The sequence below is a fragment of the Monodelphis domestica genome, chromosome 3, assembly GCF_027887165.1.
Source record: "Monodelphis domestica isolate mMonDom1 chromosome 3, mMonDom1.pri, whole genome shotgun sequence".
Classification (NCBI taxonomy): domain Eukaryota; kingdom Metazoa; phylum Chordata; class Mammalia; order Didelphimorphia; family Didelphidae; genus Monodelphis; species Monodelphis domestica.
In genome coordinates this window covers 3,773,155-3,791,609 of record NC_077229.1, presented here as the reverse complement: position 1 = coordinate 3,791,609, position 18,455 = coordinate 3,773,155, and the positions used below count along the sequence as shown (strand labels likewise).

General features: G+C 39.3%; 1 protein-coding gene across 1 annotated transcript in view; it reads left to right on the top strand.

Annotated features, from left to right (window-relative positions):
- VN2R516 (vomeronasal 2 receptor 516) overlaps positions 1-13,316 on the top strand; it is a 33,013-nt gene extending 19,697 nt beyond the window's left edge. The window contains exons 3-5 of the mRNA NM_001102449.1: positions 8,311-8,538; positions 10,100-10,223; positions 12,394-13,316. Coding sequence (NP_001095919.1) covers positions 8,311-8,538; positions 10,100-10,223; positions 12,394-13,316 — 1,275 coding nt within the window. The remainder of the gene's footprint in view (positions 1-8,310; positions 8,539-10,099; positions 10,224-12,393) is intronic.
- Positions 13,317-18,455: the final 5,139 nt, after the last annotated feature.

The window sequence follows — 18,455 nt, the reverse complement described above, 5'->3', positions numbered from 1 at the left end:
TACAGGTAAAATAGGGTGAAGGGGAAAATCTCAAGCCATTCCAAGTGAGTTTACAAATTATGGTTTTAAGTTCTCCAGTCATAATTCCTGGGGGCCATCCAAATACTTTTTCCCCCTTTAAATATTTATTTATTTAATCCCTCTTTTTTATTTAGAATATTTTTTCATGGTTACATGATTCATGATTTTCCCCACCTTTCTTCCCTCCCCTGTCCTGGAGCTAACAAGTAATTCCACTGGGATATACATGTATCATTGTTCAAAACCTATTTCCATGTTTTTCATATTTGCAATAGAGTGATCTTTTGACATCAAAACCCTAATCATATCCCTATCGAACCATGTGATCAATCATATGTTTTCTTCTGCATTTCTTTTTTTATTTGAATTAATTTATTTAATCAATTTAGAACATTATTCCTTGGTTACAATAATTACATTATTTCCCTCTGTCCCCTTTAACTATCCTTCCCACAGCCAACGCACAATTTCATTGGGTATTACTTGTGTCCTTGATCAGAACCTATTTCCATGTTGTTGGTGTTTCCACTAGGATGTTCATTTACAGCCTACATCCCCAATCATATCCCCCTCGACCCATGTAATCAAGCAGTTGTTTTTCTTCTGTTTCTATTCCCACAGTTTTTCCTCTGAATGTGGATAGTGTTCTTTCTTGTTGTTCAGGATCCTCCAAGTTGTTCAGGATCAATGCATTACCACTAATTGTTCCAGTTCCCATGGAATTCCTCCACTTTATTATTCCTTTGAGCACAATAGTATTCCATCACCAACATAAACCACAATTTGTTCAGTCATTCCCTAATTGAAGGGCAGCCCCTCATTTTCCAATTTTTGGCCACCACAAAGAGCGCAACTATGAATATTCTTGTACAAGTCTTTTTCTTATTATCTCTTTGGGATACAAACCCAGCAGTGCTATGGCTGGATCAAAGGGCAGACAGTCTTTTATCACCCTTTGGGCATAGTTCCAAATTGCCCTCCAGAATGGTTGGATCAGTTCACAACTCCACCAACAATGAATTAGTGTCCCTACTTTGCCACATCCCCTCCAGCATTCATTACTTTCCTTTGCTGTTATATTAGCCAATCTGCTAGGTGTGAGGTGATACCTCAGAGTTGTTTTGATTTGCATCTCTCTGATTATAAGAGATGTAGAGCACTTTTTCATGTGCTTATTTATAGTTTTGATTTATGAAAATTGCCTATTAATGTCCATTGCCCATTTATCAATTGGAGAATGGCTTGATTTTTTGTACAATTGCATCCAAATACTTTTAGTGGTATCCATGCTTCCCTAACCATCAAAGTGGTCACTCCTCTGAAAAGATAAGCACATCTTATGGCAGAAGCTTCTGGAAAGCAGAGGTTTTTTTCCTGAAGACACCCAAACCCCATTAATCTGCCTTGTATAAAAGCCTCTCCTTCCACTTCTCCACTTTCTTTTCAGTATAAGAGAGAGAGAAGTTGGATTCATCATTGGATGTCAAAGTCAATACTAACTCAGGTCCTTCCAAGGCCAAAAACACTGCTACAGTGTCTGCCTGCTGATTTCCCCAAGAGACAGGTTCAGGTCCTCCTTTAGGGTCAGAGCAATGGCCGAGAGCCCAGGCTGTGGCTAGCTGAGGAGTGCCCAGGAGTTCTTTAATGATCTCTGCCTCACAGTTGTATTGGGAGCAGAAGTCAGAAAAACTCTTCCTCCTGAGCACGTCAGGCTCCCCAGGCATACCTGGAATCCATGTATATTGTTCCTTGCCTTGCCTTGCCTTAGATCTTTACAGCCTTAACTAAAAGCAGTCAGTTTCACTTTCTGGGCACATAAATATGAAGGTCATGAAGCTGCCCACATGGCACTGTGGTCTGATACCACTTGAGTGTCATTCTGTCGTATAAAAGAGAAACTCTCAGGAGAGAGACCTAAATAGGGATTTTCTAAAAAGGAATCCAAGACATCACAATGGGGCTTCTTCGCACAACCATGTCAAGGTTCCCCAGAACTGGCAAAACAGGAAGTGATGGTGCAGGGCTAAGAATTATATAGTGTTTAAGAGGGACCTTTTCATTCTCTAACAAACAAACTGAGAGGGAGTATAGGAAGCTGGGTGGGGTGTTTTTTGGAACAGGACTTAGTTAGGAGAGAGGACCAGTACCCCCCTGAAAAGGGAAAATGGACCCCCTTCTGCTGGGCTGGGGTTGGGGCAGGAAATTGAAAGCTTACCAGTAGCAGGATCAGCAAAACAGCAGTAAGAGCAGAAGGAATTAGCAGGAACAGCTTCTGTGAGGGAGAGACCCATCTACCCAGCTCTCCTGGGGGGCAGGTATAGACAATGAGCCTGAAAAAGCTTTTAAGGGTTTCCCAAAGGGAGAAGGGAGAAGGAAAAGGAGAGAGGGGAGAGGGAAAACCATGGCAGCAGAAGAAATCTGGTTCATCTAGTTCTGAAGTCTCTTTGTGGCCGCCCAAAATCATTTCCATCTGCACATTCTCGTGCATAGCAGACCTCTGATCCAAAAATGCCTGTGTTCTAAGTTGGGACAGTGATGCCCAGACCTTGTGGGGACAGAAACCAGCTAAAGGAGATGATGGCAGATGTCTGAGGCCTTTACCACCAGGAGAGCTGAGGCTGCCACAGCCCAAAGGCAGGCTGGACCCCAACAGCCCCCGCATCCAGCTGTACAGAATAGTAGACAACTGACTGTTGTGTGGGTCCCAAGGCTAGAACCAAGACCACAGAAGTCATCCTCCACCATTAATGTAAATGGCCTTTTGCAGTCTGGAATGCCTAGAGTGAGGGCACACAGAAGGGGCTGTTTTAATTCTCTGAGAGCTAATGGGGGTTGGGAATCTAACTGAAGGGGTTCAGAGACTGAACTTTTGGTCAGAACTACAAGGGGCTTTGTCATTTCTCCTGAATGGGTGACCATTGTCTATAGAACCCTGTGGCTCCCAAGATTGCAATCAGCTCCCTTTTAGAAGACTAAGCAGGAAGTTGCTTCAATGTGCTTGGGGGGGGGGGGGATTCAGCAAGCTGCAGCACCTAAATTTAAAATATTTTGGAAAGTACCATCACACCTTTGACCTAGACTCTTTGTGGCCTCTCCAGGTTGTGCTCTAAAAGAAGATATCTTTCCTACCATCTTCTTGGCATGTCTCTTCATCTGGCACTCCTAAAAGCAAATCATCAACATATTGAACTTTATAAAGTAGACCCCTTAAAAGTGATAATAGCCAAGTCCTGGTGTAAAATTTCAGAGAACACAGTTGAGCTCCACATACCCCTAACACAATAGAGTTTGTGTCCACTGGGAAACTTTCCAAGTGAAAGTGAATATTTTCCTAAAATGTATATGGATAGGAATTGGGGGGAAAGCAGAACAGAGGTCTATATAGCTTCACTAGGGATTGAGTGAATGATGGTTACAGGGTAGAGCACCACTGGAATCCTGGAAATAATACGAGTTAACTGCATGCAAATCCTATACAAAATGATAAACAGGATTCCCATCAGGACCTTACTTGCACATTTTTTACTGGGAGAATTGATTAATTATATTCAAATTTGAATGAAATTATTATCCCTTGCTCAATCAATGAATCAATTATTGGGGTTGTAAAGATTAAAATTTAGGGGAGACGGGGAGACTGAGGCATCTGAGGCAGGTAGAAATTAGTTTCTCTCTGCAAGAAGTATTATATTTTTTAGAGGTTTATTAAAGGTTAAAGATGAAAGAATATATAAGTAAGAAACATGTGCCTAGGCCAGAGGCCTAGACAAAATAACCTCACATCACGCAAGAGACGCGCCTGCTCCAAAACGGAAGTCCAAAAAGAGCCAAGAGAGAGCCTCAAAAGCCTTTGAATCAGCTTAAATACCTTCTCAATCTCGGCCCAGGTGAGATTACAAGGCATTCTGGGGAAGCGGAGCAAAGGCTTGTGGGGATTGTAGTCCTGTATTCAAGTCTATTTTTTACAGGGTTCCCCTTCAATAGCTTCCTTGGTTAAAAGGTACTGAGGAATGGAAGGTATATGTGTTGAGGGGAGGTTATCTTTTGTCTTAATCTAAACAGACATAGCTGACTTACGCAAGCTTAAATCAGAAGAGGATGAGGCCCAAAGTGCTTGGGGGTATCTGCTGGAATTTCAAAGAAAGGGGCAACTATTTCCTGATTTTCAGGAAGGAGGACTGGGAAAAAAGTCAGAGAATCCTCAGGCAATTATAGCATCTAAGAGCCATCTGAAGAATACGATATTGTAGCCCTTAGTTTACATAAGAGTTTACAAAATAGATTTGTAGGAGAGTCAGGCATCAAGTAAAATGAATATTCTACTGAGAGGCCTCATGGACACAAGGCAAAGAGAAATCTTACAAATATGGGCTTCCCTGACACTCTAACCAAATATAAAATGCCAATGGAAGCACATTCAGAATTGGGTTTGCTCCCTAGGTCTGATCTGGAAGGCCCAGTGATCAGGAGACAATAATAATAAGTGTCCCTAAACTTTAGGGCTACATGAGTATCTTTTCCAGCAGAGCCTCCTTGGCCTCACATTAAACTCACATAATCTTCAGGATTACTGAGGTCCCTTTGTGAATTCATGTAATGGCCAGTGTTTTCCATCCTCATTCTGAGAGTTATTGGTGGCTTCAAAAGTTGCCCTTCTTTCTCCCTCAGTGAGTAAGGCATGCATCATTAGATCCATTACATTGCCTCCACTTGGATTAAAATCCTCCAAAATGCCCTCACATCATCTGAGGACAGTGATTGGCCGAGAATCAAGGCAGTAGCCCTTGTTCCCATGAGATGAGCAATCTATGTAAATGAAATACTCATGAGACAAGGTTCTTATTACTTATATTTCCCATTTCCACAAAAAGTCAAACAAACAAACAAAAAAAGAAATACACAAAAGAGATGACAAACTCTTAAGCAAACAAAAACAATTGTCTTGAGTATCCACCTTAGAAGTCTTCATAGAGGCCACATGTTCTGTTGAACTGTCTAAGCACGGCTTAATTTTTTATTTTTCTTTTTTAAAAATGAGGATTAATGAAGGGAAGAAAGAAAACGTTAAGCCATCTCTTTCTTACATTTTAAATGTACTGCTTTTCACATCTCTAATTTCAGTGTCTGGTTATTACCTTACTTCTCTGTTCTTCCAATTTTTGCTTCATTCCCCAATAACCACAGCAAAACCCATACATAACTGGACAACACACACAAGAAAGTGTAGTCTTACCATAATTTCTTCTCAATTTCAGCCTTTCAGGATTTAGAATTTAATATAAAAGTCACACTATGTGACAAGTGAAAATTTAAAGAAAACAAAAGAGAAAAGGAGGAATTTCTACTGTTGCAATAGTCCACAGAACTGTTAAGATCAAAATTCTCTGGAGAATGTATATTAATTTATAATTATTTATTGAATAGGCAAAATCAGGTTGGAGGAAAAAAAGACAAATAACCACATGGACGGTAGTTCACCTTTTCCCTCAGCTAACCTCGTGTCTCTGTTCATTCCCCCTGCTTGTCCAGAAATGCCTCCTAGATCTTCCTTGATTCATAACTTATCCCCTTGTGACATCACTATTTCTAAGCCTATGCACCAGAATTCCAGATTCTAGCAGTCATGTGGGACAAAAGGCTGACTTCTTATACAGTAAGCAATCCAATCAAGGGGTGGGGACTGAATCAAAACCCAATTCACTAGAGTCATGACGACAAACCTATGGCACGTATACCAAAAAGGACATGCAGTGTCCCTTCTATGGGCACGCCTGCAGTCACCCACCAGAGTTCCTTCCTAGAAAGCCAGAGGGATTCAGGATGGAGCTGGTCCCCTCCCCCCTCTCCATGCACCTGAGGACCTTCCTCCCTCTGCATCCTCTGTCCAGTAACCCAATGGGAGTGCTTCTTCCTTTCCTTGTCTGTGGTGAAGGTGATTCCCATCGTGGGGTTAGAGAGAATCTGGGTTTGAGGGGATTGTAGCTCACAGTGTGGTACAAAGCTGGAGGGGAGTGGAGGGCTCAGGCCACTCTCCTCCCCCTCTCATCACCTGCCCCTCTGCCCCTCAGCCCCATGGGAGTACTTCCTCCCTCCCCTGTCTGGGGAGGGGTGGTGAGGTGAGGGAGCAAGGCATAGCATTTGGTCTGGTTGGGGTGGGGGTAGAGCCCAGTACTCCATCTCTAAATGGTTCACTATCACTGCACTAGAGAATGGGTTTTCAAATTCAATAGAAAATGTTCCTTTGAACACCCCTAGAATGATCTTAAAGTACCAAGAAAAAGGGGTGTAAACTGGTGTTCACTCCTCACACTCTCTTTAGGCACTTTTTGCCCTTTCTTTGTAGGAATTATCCCTTGGGTTCTCTTCCATTGTGCCTCCCTCACAGAACAATGTCAACTATTGTAGGTGTCAGAGAAGACTCCTATGTAGTAGAGCCCCTTTCCCACCACTGATCTCAATCCTCTCTTTTGAATACTTTTGCACAGAAATTTCCTCTTTGTGTTCCTGCTCTAGTACACCTTTAGGTGCCAATTTCCCCCTGGAATTTAAACTTCTTCTGTCCTAGGAAAAACAGACTTTTCATGTACAAAATCTCCAAGAACCCATTTGAATGTAAGGACCACTTTTCCCTCACTAACCATCTTCCTTCACCCATAAGATCATTCATAAATGAAACCCCCCTTCCATCTCCAAAGAAAGGCCTCCTTTCTTTCCTCTTCTTTTTAATCTTCCCAACTCCTCTTCCTCAGCCACTCCTCTGTTGGCTCTTCTCTTTAAAAGATCAAAGTGATTACTTTCTCCTGATGACTTACCTTGAAGAAACATCTTGACTGACCCTTGCCTGAGACTGAAAAATAAACCATCAAGCACCCACTGAACACCCTAGATAGGCCTAAGAACCCTTTCTGTTTTCTTAGTTTCTCTTATTATATCCAGACCACTCTCAGGTATTCTATCCTCTGGCTACATCCTCTTTTCGAAGTTTCTATGTAAGCAATCAGTTGTTTTTTCTTGGTTATGCTCCATAATGTAGCAGTCCACACCTAGCTTTGGACAAGGGAAACAGAATGTACAGAGTGGCTTGGAAGAGAGCATGCTCAGTCTTGGCTAGGAAAGCCTCTGACCCTTGATCCCAGCTTCCCCCAAGTTAGACGGGAAAACAGGTTTCTTTGTGTTCACCTGGCTAAGATAAACCACACCTATAACTTGTCGTTAACCAATGATAATCATCCCTATGTATTGTGTATATTTGCATATCAAAGAGATTAAAAGGAGAGCCACAGCAGTCTCCACCCTCTCTTGGATCTTAGCTCTCACCGATGTCTGTCCTTGCTGGAGCTTGGCCAAGCTCCATCTTTAATTCCTTTCCTTCTCTATCTCTCTCACCTGGGACCTGGCCTTTGGCCAGGCACTTTTTTTCTCTATCATGTCTCCGACCTGTGTGATATTAATCTTGGATCACTGGACAGAATTAGCCTTTCTGAAAGAGGTCCAGATAGATCGGGGTTCTGCTGTGGCTCCATTGTTATCAATTCGGCCTGGTTTCTGACTCATTTCTGCCATCTCATATCTGTAATTTGGCTCCGCCACGTCCCTCGCGGAATCCTAAACTTCTATCCTTTCTCTATCTTTCATATCTTGTGGCTTCTCGCTGGCGAGAGGCAACACATAAAGTATAAATATAAGTTCTTTATATTTATAAAGTACTTTAGTTAGTTGGAAAATCCCATTTTGAGTGTCTTTCCTGGAGATAGTGTTCTCAGTCTCTAGAGTGGTGGCTCTGTGTGGTGGCCATAAGACCACTGTCTCCCTTGTCTTGATTAAAGATGTATTTGCTTATAATTGCTTTGGTGTTCTGTGTTGTTGTTTTTTTTTTCAGGTTGACATCATTCCAAGGACTGAAATCCCAGATTTAGAGTCAAAGTTTGGGGCTAACAAATATCTTTTTTTCCTGAATAACATATATGTTTTCTAGTATCCTTAGAATCTACCTGGATATCATAATAGTTTAGTGACATATGAAATTTGGTGATTAAAAAAAAAGGTTTATATAGACAGAAAGGAACAAATTTGGTAATATGGAGCAGTAGCTTCAGTAGGAGGCAGGTGCTTCAGTTTTGTTCCTTTGTATCTTCATTTCTTCACAATATCCCCAATATATAATAGGTATTTAAAAATGCTTGTTCACTATAGATTAACTTCTTGACCAACTCATAAGTTTTTCTTTGGGGCAGATTATTGACCTCAGGCAACAATCAGAGACTGATTGGGATTTCTCTTCTCTCCTAGCTCCACTCCTTTCTAAGGAATCTCCAGTTCAACAACAGTGCTGGTGACCAAGTGTTTATGGATGAGAAGAGAAATCCAGAAGCTCAATATAACATCTTGAACTATGTGACCTTCAATATAGATGCTGAGGCTCTGGTGAAAGTTGGACAGTTTAGCCCCAAGGCTGAGCCTGGTAAAGATTTCACCATTAACAAGGAAGCCATAGTATGGGGCTGGTCAGGTTCAAAGGTTAGAAATATGGAGATCAAATCAGAGGAACAAATTGTCCTTGCTTAGCATTCTCCATATTCCCTCTTTATTGGTAGAAAATCCTTCCTTGACAAAAATAAATTCTTTTCCAATTGCAGAAAATGTGTAAATGCAATTTAAAATATACTCACTTATTCAGTTTGAAAACCAGATTCTTGATACCAGCCTTGTCTTTTATTGGCTGTGCACAGGTGTCATCATTCTAGTTCACATTACCTTCTGTCAGAGCAGGGGACTGGGGAAAGTCCTAGGCTGTGTATGTGGAAATAAATCCCTGTGGGTTATGGGTCTAGACTCCCAAACTGAAGATCTGCTGAAGCTAAGCCTGACCAATCAGAGACCTAGAGGAAGAGATGTGACTCTCAGGAATTTCACATACACAGCTCTTGGACTTTTATGGGACCCCTGTTCTGCCAGAAGGCACTGGCAGAAGGTAGAATAGAGTTATGACACCCAACCATTCATCTTAATTCAATGAAAATAAAGTGACCTTCAATCACATATGGATTATCTTTTTATGGAGCCAAGCAATGACTTAAAACCTCATTTCTGAAACTGATTGAATTTCTAACCCAAATAATTGTTTATAAAATTATTGAATTTGTCCTTTCCAAAAGGAACAATCAAAGGAGTCTTTGAGTTGTCTCTGTAACAGATTCAGTATAGTTTAGGCCAATCCCTTCCATTTCCTTCAGTAACTTGGGTCCTAACCATTAAAATGTCAAGGTTGGGAAGGAGAATAACAAAATGCTAAATAAATAAAGGAGCCTGAGATAGTATCTTGTTCAAATTCTTCCTCTTACAGATGATTAAAATCCACAAAGTTTAAGAGGTTTGATGAGATTTATACACCTAGAGGTAATTGTGAGACTAATATGAGGGTACAGGCTTCCCTTAGGACACCCCAAACTCCAGAGATGGGGGACATGAGGAATTCCCTTCTAGTAGCATTCACCCCACCTTTGGAATTTCCCCATGATTTTCATTTAACCTAGATATGCACTTTCTGGTTCCACTCTGATTAGCATTGGACAGTACCCAATCTAATCATCTTTTGAATTTCACAGAACATTCCTCATACCCCTGACCCCAAGGAATTACCTCCTTCCTGACTCACCCCACCCCCTTTTTTCTTATCCTGTAACTCCTGCTCTGAAAGGGGCATAAAATCCCCTTATCCCAGCTCCTTGGGGAGGCAGTGTTGAACCCCTGCATATCAACATGAATCCCAGCCATATCAACATGAATTCCAAATTAATAAATTTCCCTTTTTATTTTTAAACTAAGGTTTGGATTCTTGCCTTCTTGCAAAGGGTAACCTTTCCTGAACCCAGGATTCAACTCAAGTTCTCCCACAACAGGACTAGAATTCAGGGCTCTTTATTTCCAGCCCAGTGGAAATTTCTCTTATAGAATACTTCTCCTATAGAATAAGCTTTCTTTCCCCCCAAATCAATATAATCCCCCTCTGGCAATGTTATACTATCCTCTGGCCTGTTCAGTTGTAAAGCCATCATTCATTTTACTCTTTTTCTCCTAGATTCCCTGTGCCATGTGCAGTGAGAACTGTGGTCCTGGATTCAGGCAAACTCCTCTGGAGGGGGAGCCCATGTGCTGTTTCAACTGTTCCCTGTGCCCTGAGGGGGAGATCTCTAATCAGATGAGTAAGTGTCCACGCATGGGTCTTCTGCTCAACTCACTCAACAGAATAACGTGGTACTGGGCACTGAGGTCACAGATATAGAGGAAAGGTTACATAGGGGAAAGTTCTGAACTAAGAACTAATGAACTGATTGATATATAGTTAGAACAGGGAACATCACTGTGTTATTCAAAATGTGAGTGAGAGAAGGGAAAGAACATGATTTCTGTAATCCTGAAAAAATGCTCTAAATTAATCAATTAAATAAAATAAAAAAACAAAAAATAAAAGATACTATTGATACTCAAGTATTATCAATACTAAACCCATGTGCATCAAGATTTATAGTGTCCAAATTTTTAAAGGGAAAGCTAAAGAAGTTACAGGTGGAAATAGATAAAACAATAATAGTAGGAAATTTTAACCTTCCTTTCTCAGAACTGCATTAATATAACAAAAAGATTAATAAGAAAGAAGCCAAAGGTATAAATGAAAGCTTAGATAATCTATGTATGATAGATGTCTGGAGAGAAAAGAATGAGAATAGAAAGAAATATCTTTTTCTCAGCAATATATGGTACCTGTCCAAATATTTGCCTTATAATGGAACATAAAACTTCATAATTAAATGCAGAAATAGGAAATGCATCATTTCCAGCTCACTATACATTAAAATTACATTTAATAAGGGACCATGATAAAAATTTGTTGGAGACAAAATAACAAAAAATGAATGAGTGGGTTAAAGAACAAATTACAGAAACAAATAATTTTAAGGAAAAGGATAATAAGACAATATAGCAAAACCTATGGAATACATCAAAAGCAGTATTTAAAGGAAAATGTATCTCCCTAAATGTTCATATCAATATGATAAAGTAAGAACAGATCAATGAATCGAGTACATAGTTGGAAAAAGAACTAGGAGAAAGAACAAATTAAAAATTCCCAATTAAATGCTGAATTGGAAATCCTAAAAATTTAAGGCAATATTACCAAAATTAAATTTGAATTAATAAATAAAACTGAGTTTTATTATATATAGTTTATATATACTTTATATTATATATAATAAAATAAAAAAATAAAAAAATAAAAGTTTATATATATATATATATATATATAAATAATATAAAGTAGTAAATTAGGAAAAAATTTTATAGACACTTTCTTGGCCTGAGGTCTGATATTTAAAATACATAGAAAACTTTTCAAATATACAAGAAAATGAGTCATTTCCCAAGTGATATATGGTCAAAAGTTTTTAGATGAAGAAATAAAAGTTATATATAACCATATGATAAAGTGTTTTAAATCATAATGGAGAAATATAAATCAAAGCAACTCTGAGATATCTCACAACTATCAGATTGACTAAAATGATAAAAGGGGGAAATAACAGTTGTTGGAGGATATTTGGAAAATTAGGAACCTAATATGCTATTGGTGGAACTGTGAACTGATCCAACCATTTTAGAGAGCAATCAAGAATAATGTTCAATGAGTTTTTAAAAAACCCCTCTATAACTTTTGACTCAGCAGTATCAAAATTATGTTGATTTCATAAGAAAAACAAGGAAAATGGAAAAGACAATATATATTTTTAAATATTTACATCAACTGTCTTTTTGGTGCCAAAGAAATGGAAACTGAAGGGCTACCCATCAGTTGTGGAATGACTGAAAAGGCTACAACATATTATTTTCATGGATTACTACTATGCCACGAGAAACAAGGAACAGATTAATTTTAGGGAAAAAAACCATGGAAAAAACTATGTGAAATTGTGGAGTAAAATGAGAAGAGCCAAGAAAACACACATAGTAGTATAAGTATTATTTGAAAGATAACATGTGTGGGTTCATCTCCAGAGAAAGAATTGATGGAAATAAACAAGGCATAGTTTGCTATGTAATACTCTTTTTGTCAAATGTTCTCTAGTGGAGGGAGGGAGGTTGTTGGCTGGGTATTTGAAGGTAACAAATAAATACATTTAAAAAAACAATTAGCAAAAGTAAGTTTGGATTAAGCACTTTGTTGTCTATCAATAACTATCTAGCAGCACTGAAAGAGATATTGTCGCTTGTGAAATAAGCAATACTACCACCAGTAATTGTGCCTGTCTTCTAATTATTGGGATAGGGATAATTGGTCAAAGCTAAAATCTTAAAAATTTGTTTACCCCTTTGTAGATATGAAACATTGTGTGACATGCCCAGAAGATGAGTATCCAAATAAGGAAAGAAGTCAATGCCTCGCTAAGGTTGTGATTTTCCTGAATGTTTCAGAACCTTTGGGGGTGACTCTCATCTGTGTAGCGTTTTCTTTCTCTCTCCTGACAGCCCTGGTCCTCTGGGTGTTTGTGAAGTTTCGAGACACCCCCATAGTCAAGGCCAATAACCGGGCTCTCAGCTACACTCTCCTCATCTCCCTTATCTTCTGCTTCCTCTGCTCCCTGCTCTTCGTTGGCCGCCCTTCATCAGTCTCTTGCCTCCTCCGACAAACAACGTTTGGGATTGTGTTCACTGTAGCTGTGGCCTCCATTTTGGCCAAAACCATCATGGTCGTCCTGGCTTTCAGGCTCACAATACCAGGGAGCAGGGGCAGAATGTGGGTCCAATCCAGAGTGTCCAACTCTGTCGTCATTATCTGTTCTGGGATTCAAGTGACTCTCTGTGGCGTCTGGTTGGGAATCGCTCCTCCTTTCCCTGATACAGACACACACTCTGAACCAGGTCACATCATCATTGGGTGCAATGAGGGTTCTGTTATTGCCTTCTACTCTGTTCTAGGCTACATGGGATTCCTAGCCTTGTGCAGCTTCACAGTGGCTTTCCTGGCCAGGAACCTCCCTGACACCTTCAATGAGGCGAAGCTCATCACCTTCAGCATGCTGGTGTTCTGCAGTGTGTGGGTCTCCTTCCTGCCCACCTACCAGAGCACCAAGGGCAAAGCCATGGTGGTGGTGGAGATCTTCTCCATCCTGGCCTCCAGTGCTGGCTTACTGGGCTGCATCTTCATTCCCAAATGTTGGGTGATCCTGCTGAGACCAGACAGTAATACTCAGGAGAGGATAAGGAATAAAGTAGATTCCAGGGGCAAAGATAATATTTGATCATTACCTGCTAATTCCCACTAGGGGCATAATCAATTTTAAGGTGAAGCATATGTATATGGCAAGGGCTGTGACATGACAGATGTGAAGATTAAAATTTAACTCTCCCCTGATTATGAAAATAAAATTAATTAACTTTCTCCTGATTGTGAAAATTAAATGAACTCCCCTGCCCATTTTTAGATTTAATTGCCAAAAGTGTAAACATGCTTCTTACAGTTGAGTGGGAAGATCTTTTTCCTTTTCCCCTCTACACAGATCTTGTCTCATCATCTAGGATTATAGAATTCTTCAGCATTTGACAACACTCCTATTGTCTGTGTCTGCTCTGAGATGAATTTTCTCAACTTTCCTACCCTAACACAACTTAGTATGAAATCAGGATTGAGGAATGACATTGACATTTGCTATTTTCTGCCTCCTCCAGCAGACATTTGCCATTCATCGAGGCCTAGACTATTAAATGTCTTGGACATGACTGCTTTGTTTAATTTTAGAAATCCCAGTTATAATAAACTCAGCTTCCAAATATTACACATTCTCCAATAGCAGGTATCTCCTTCCTCAATCCCAGTCATCTCAAAACTACAATCAGTATCATATTAAATATTTGATACCCACTTCAGCAATGTTCTTTGAAATTTCTACTGCACAATGAACAAATTTCCTTTTATCTTGGACTTTTCTCCTTACTCCTTCCATGTTCTAGCACTCACTGAGATCTACTTCTCTTCAGATGAAATCCTTTCCAGTACTGGCTACCCTTTCTGCCATGGGCCACCCTTACCATAGTTGTGTGAATTAGTGACCTGACTCTGCCTTGATGTAAAACCTCTCTACGACTGAAGAAAGCTCATGGATTGCTCTCCTTTCACCAAGAATCCCATTTTGAAAAGTCCCCTTTTCCTGTTTTTGAAAAAAGTTTATGTATATTGAAATTATCTTTTTCAATGTAGGTCTAACTGAACTCCCTCCATATCTTCCTTGTGTTAGAGATTATTTCCTTGGGAGTTCATTTATGATTTGATCAATTTATATGTCTGAGTTTGATTTATATAAATAAACTTCTTGCTATGTTCATCTCAATCTTTTATACTTTTCAATCTTCATATTGTGAAGATTGGATTTGGTGCTCTCCTGATTATAACAATGAAGGTACTTAGCTCTTCTTTGATTGTGAAGATTAAATTATAATCCCTTGTCTATTGTAAAAATGGAGATTTGAACCCTGGACTCCAAACCCCAGAAGTCCTTGCTCTGGCTCCCAGAATGCTTTGTAATCTCGCTGAAATTATCACCTGGGCTGAGAGCAAATGATTATTTAAAGAGTCTCTGCCTATGGCTGGGTCTCTTCCTGTTTCCGCTTGCAAGCAGACGCGTCTCTCATGATGTAAGTGAGGTTGAATGGGCCTCTCAGCCCACCTAGCACATGCTTTTCTTACTTGTATTTTCTTAAGTTCTTAATCTTTAATAAACCTCTAAAAAATATAATACTTCTAGCAGAGAGAAACTAATTTTTACCTGCCACAGTTTGGCAATTTTAACTGTTACACTATTTTTAGATTTTAATCCCCATAAATGTAAACACAATACTTAAAAGTATGGAGATCTACCCATTTTGGATTTAACTAAAAAAGGTACAAACACCTATCTCACACACTAAATAGGAGATCTGTGACCCACATGTGAAAGAGTGGGTGATGAATCAGAATGGACTGACTGCCTCCTGGGTGGTCCTAGAGCAGAGCATCAACTGCAATTGGTAGATGTAAAAATTAGGGGAAGTAATGCAAGGGAAAAGTGTCTTTAAAAAGAAAGTAACAACTGCCTGAAGGGAATTTGACTTGGAACTCTTATTTGGAGTGGAACCTCCTGTGAGAGAGAGTTCTGCTGGAATTCTACTGGCAATTCTGCTGGAGTGGAGAATTTTCTTCATTCAGAAGAGTGCTGACTGAACCTGTTTCCTGGTGACCCCATTTCCTTGTCTTTCTGGTGAATGCAAATGCTGACTCCCTTTCCTTGACCTTTATGGAGGCAGCAGCCTCTGGAGAGACCCATCATCTTGGGACTCCTTTCCCTCGGCTGGAGCCCCTGAATTCTTGCCTGGCTCAGAGGAGGCAGGAGTAGCTCTCTCTCTCCTTTCTTCTCTTTCTCTCTTCCTTAATACCTTCCCTCTATTGTAAATAAACTATCATAAATTCCATTCTGCTTGAGTAACTCATTTGGGATTTATAAATTTAAATACCTGGCGACCAACTAAATTATATTCAGTCTAACCATTCATTTAACACTACTCATTCAATCTCAAATATTGATTTGCAAGCATATAATTAGACAAGATACTTCCTTTTATTTCCTCTTTAATTTTTAGCATTTTTTTTTTCATTTTCAATACAGAAACTTTGGTTTTTCTCTTTTAAAAATCTGAGTAGCTTATAATTAACGAATTTTAGTAGGTCAAACCTCCCCCCAAAACAAACACTTTTTAGTTTTAATTCACCAATTCAATTGGGGGGAGCTGCTTTCCATTCTTTAATCTCTTGTTTTAAAATTTCCACCTTGATGCTTATATGAATTTTTCCTATTTGTCATCTTTCCAAATTTTGGGGTTACTTGCCCTGTTCATTAACCTCTTTTTCTCTCATTTTGTGATTTCATTTTTCCTTAATGACTCTTTAGTAGCATTCTAGAAGTTTGGGCATATGGTCTCATTCTTGTCATTATCTTTATATTTTATATGGTTTAGGTTGTTTTGGAGTAATTGCTTGGACCTAGGCATTCTTTTGGATTACACTATGTAGTCTCCATTTGATTTTTAATCTTTCAAAGGCTATTTGCTGAATATAAATTTTATTGGATTTTGGTTGATATAAGACATGATTATTCAGTTTTTATGATTTTTTTCAAGGTTTTAATGCTACAGGACCATGGTCCATTTTTATAAAGTAGTCATGCTTAATGAATATTTTAACTCCTTTTATTTCCATTCAATAATTACAAGATAGCTGTAATATCTAAATTTTCTGGGGTTCTGTTGTGGAATGTTGGTCAGCACAAAATTTGTTATTTTGCCTCATGAAGAGGAATACTGAATGGTGTCCTTTCATAATTCCTCTTCTATATAGCCCTGGCTTTACCGTTCCCAGAGTCAGTGGTTTTGGCATTTATGGAGGTGTGAATCTAAAGGAGATGTCAGATCCTTCTAGTCATCATGCCACCAAAGACTGTCCTATTGCTTATGACTTCATGTAGGAAATGAATAGGGATTTTCTGAGGTGATCATTCAGTCCTCCTGGAAATAGGCTCCATAATAATGCTACCTGGGAACTTCTGGCACCAAGAAAGTCAGGGATCTCGGAGGACATTATTTTTTTGTTTGGGTTTGCAGTTTTCAGAGTGCATCACAGAAATATGTATGCATTTCTCTACATGTGTGGGTTTGAGAGAGAGTCAGAGAGAGATACTGAATGGGGGGCTATGAACGAGGGAGAAAGAGAGAAAAAGAAACAGGGAGAGACAGGGGGAGCAGTATCGTAACTCCTTATTCTGTCATCATTCCCTCCCGTCACTAAGTTCTCATGATATGTTGAGGCCATTCTATCTAGATAGATAGAATGGGAAAGGTGCTTCAATTTTCCGGGAAGCTCCCTTCTTCTACAGAAAAATGGCTTTGGCCAACTGAGATTCAGAAGGCTTTCTTTCATTACCTTTTGTAGAGAAGATTTTTATCATATATATATATATATATATATATATATATATATCAAGGTTTTAATAAGTTGATATATATGACCGACTGGAGCTGGTCCAAGTATCAATATCCCCACCAGAAATATTTCTTCACAAAATAGAGATAGTTAACATAAATGTGTTTCATATTGTGTGAAACTCAGGCCCATTTGTGATTTTTTCAGGCAAAATTCAAAGTGCTGTCCTAGCCTAAACCTTGACAGATCAGTAAGATACAAATGTTCTGACTCCTGTAGAGAGAAGCAGATGCCACCACCCATGGTCAAATATCATTCACTAGTCACAAGAGGTCTTTGTCTCCTTAACCTCAGACTGAGGTTATGAGCAAAGGCATTCTTTCTCAATGTCATCCCTGAGCACCAGCCTCTTTATTTTTCCAAAAATAGGAGAAATAATCAATCTGAATTTTTTGGAAAGAAATCCAACCAAGAGCCCCTAATTCTCATCAAGTCCCTTATGACGAGGGAATTGGACTCTGTATGTGCTGTGTACATTTGCATGGTGGGAGATGATCTCCTACAGGGAGAAAAAGGTTTCTCAAGTACAAGGCAATGCTGTGAGCCATCAGACCAGCCTTGACATAGTCACACGTGGTAGCTGGGGAGACCACAGAGTGGTCCTTGGCAAGATGTGATTGCTCATCCAAACCCCTTTACGTGACCTCTTTCATCAATGCCCCTTACCTATTAACTGGCATGATTATTATTCCCCCTAGTCTCAAAAGAAATAAAGCAAGAGCAAAACAACTGTACCCTAATTCTCCAAAACATCACCAAAAGAAACCCAATCCCAAAAAGACTATCATGAGTTAACTTTTGCTTAGGTACATAATTCCCAGCAAAACCACAGCTACAGGCCAAGCCCAAAACTTTCCCACTCACAGAAGCCTATTCTGATGAAGTCAATACACAAATGAATCACAGAGGCCCAAGCGATAAGTACAAGTACATCAAGCTTCAGTATGCTTCAGTGACTCGATTACACAAATCAGTAACTCAGGAACTCCCTAGAAGCCACCAGTCTAAATTTGAATTGTGTTCACAGTACCCCTCAGCCCCTATGGTATGATTGTTGAATTGTCTTCTAAGAACTGCTGATTAATTAGTCCATTTTATTAAAAGCAATACATAATTTTACTTGATTGTAAGCTCAAAACTTCTCACAGGGTAATGAGAAAATTAAGCCACCTGTGACAAAATCATTTATCTTGTGTGCAACCTTTACTCTGTCTTTAACCACAATACAAAAATATAGAATGCTAATCAAGTGATTTGTTAAAAATTAATGTATCACTTTTCCAATCATCTCTCTTTGATTTTGTGTACCTGCATGCCAAGAAAATGGGTATAAAAATAAAGACCAGACATCGGGATGGTGGAGCAGCTGTCA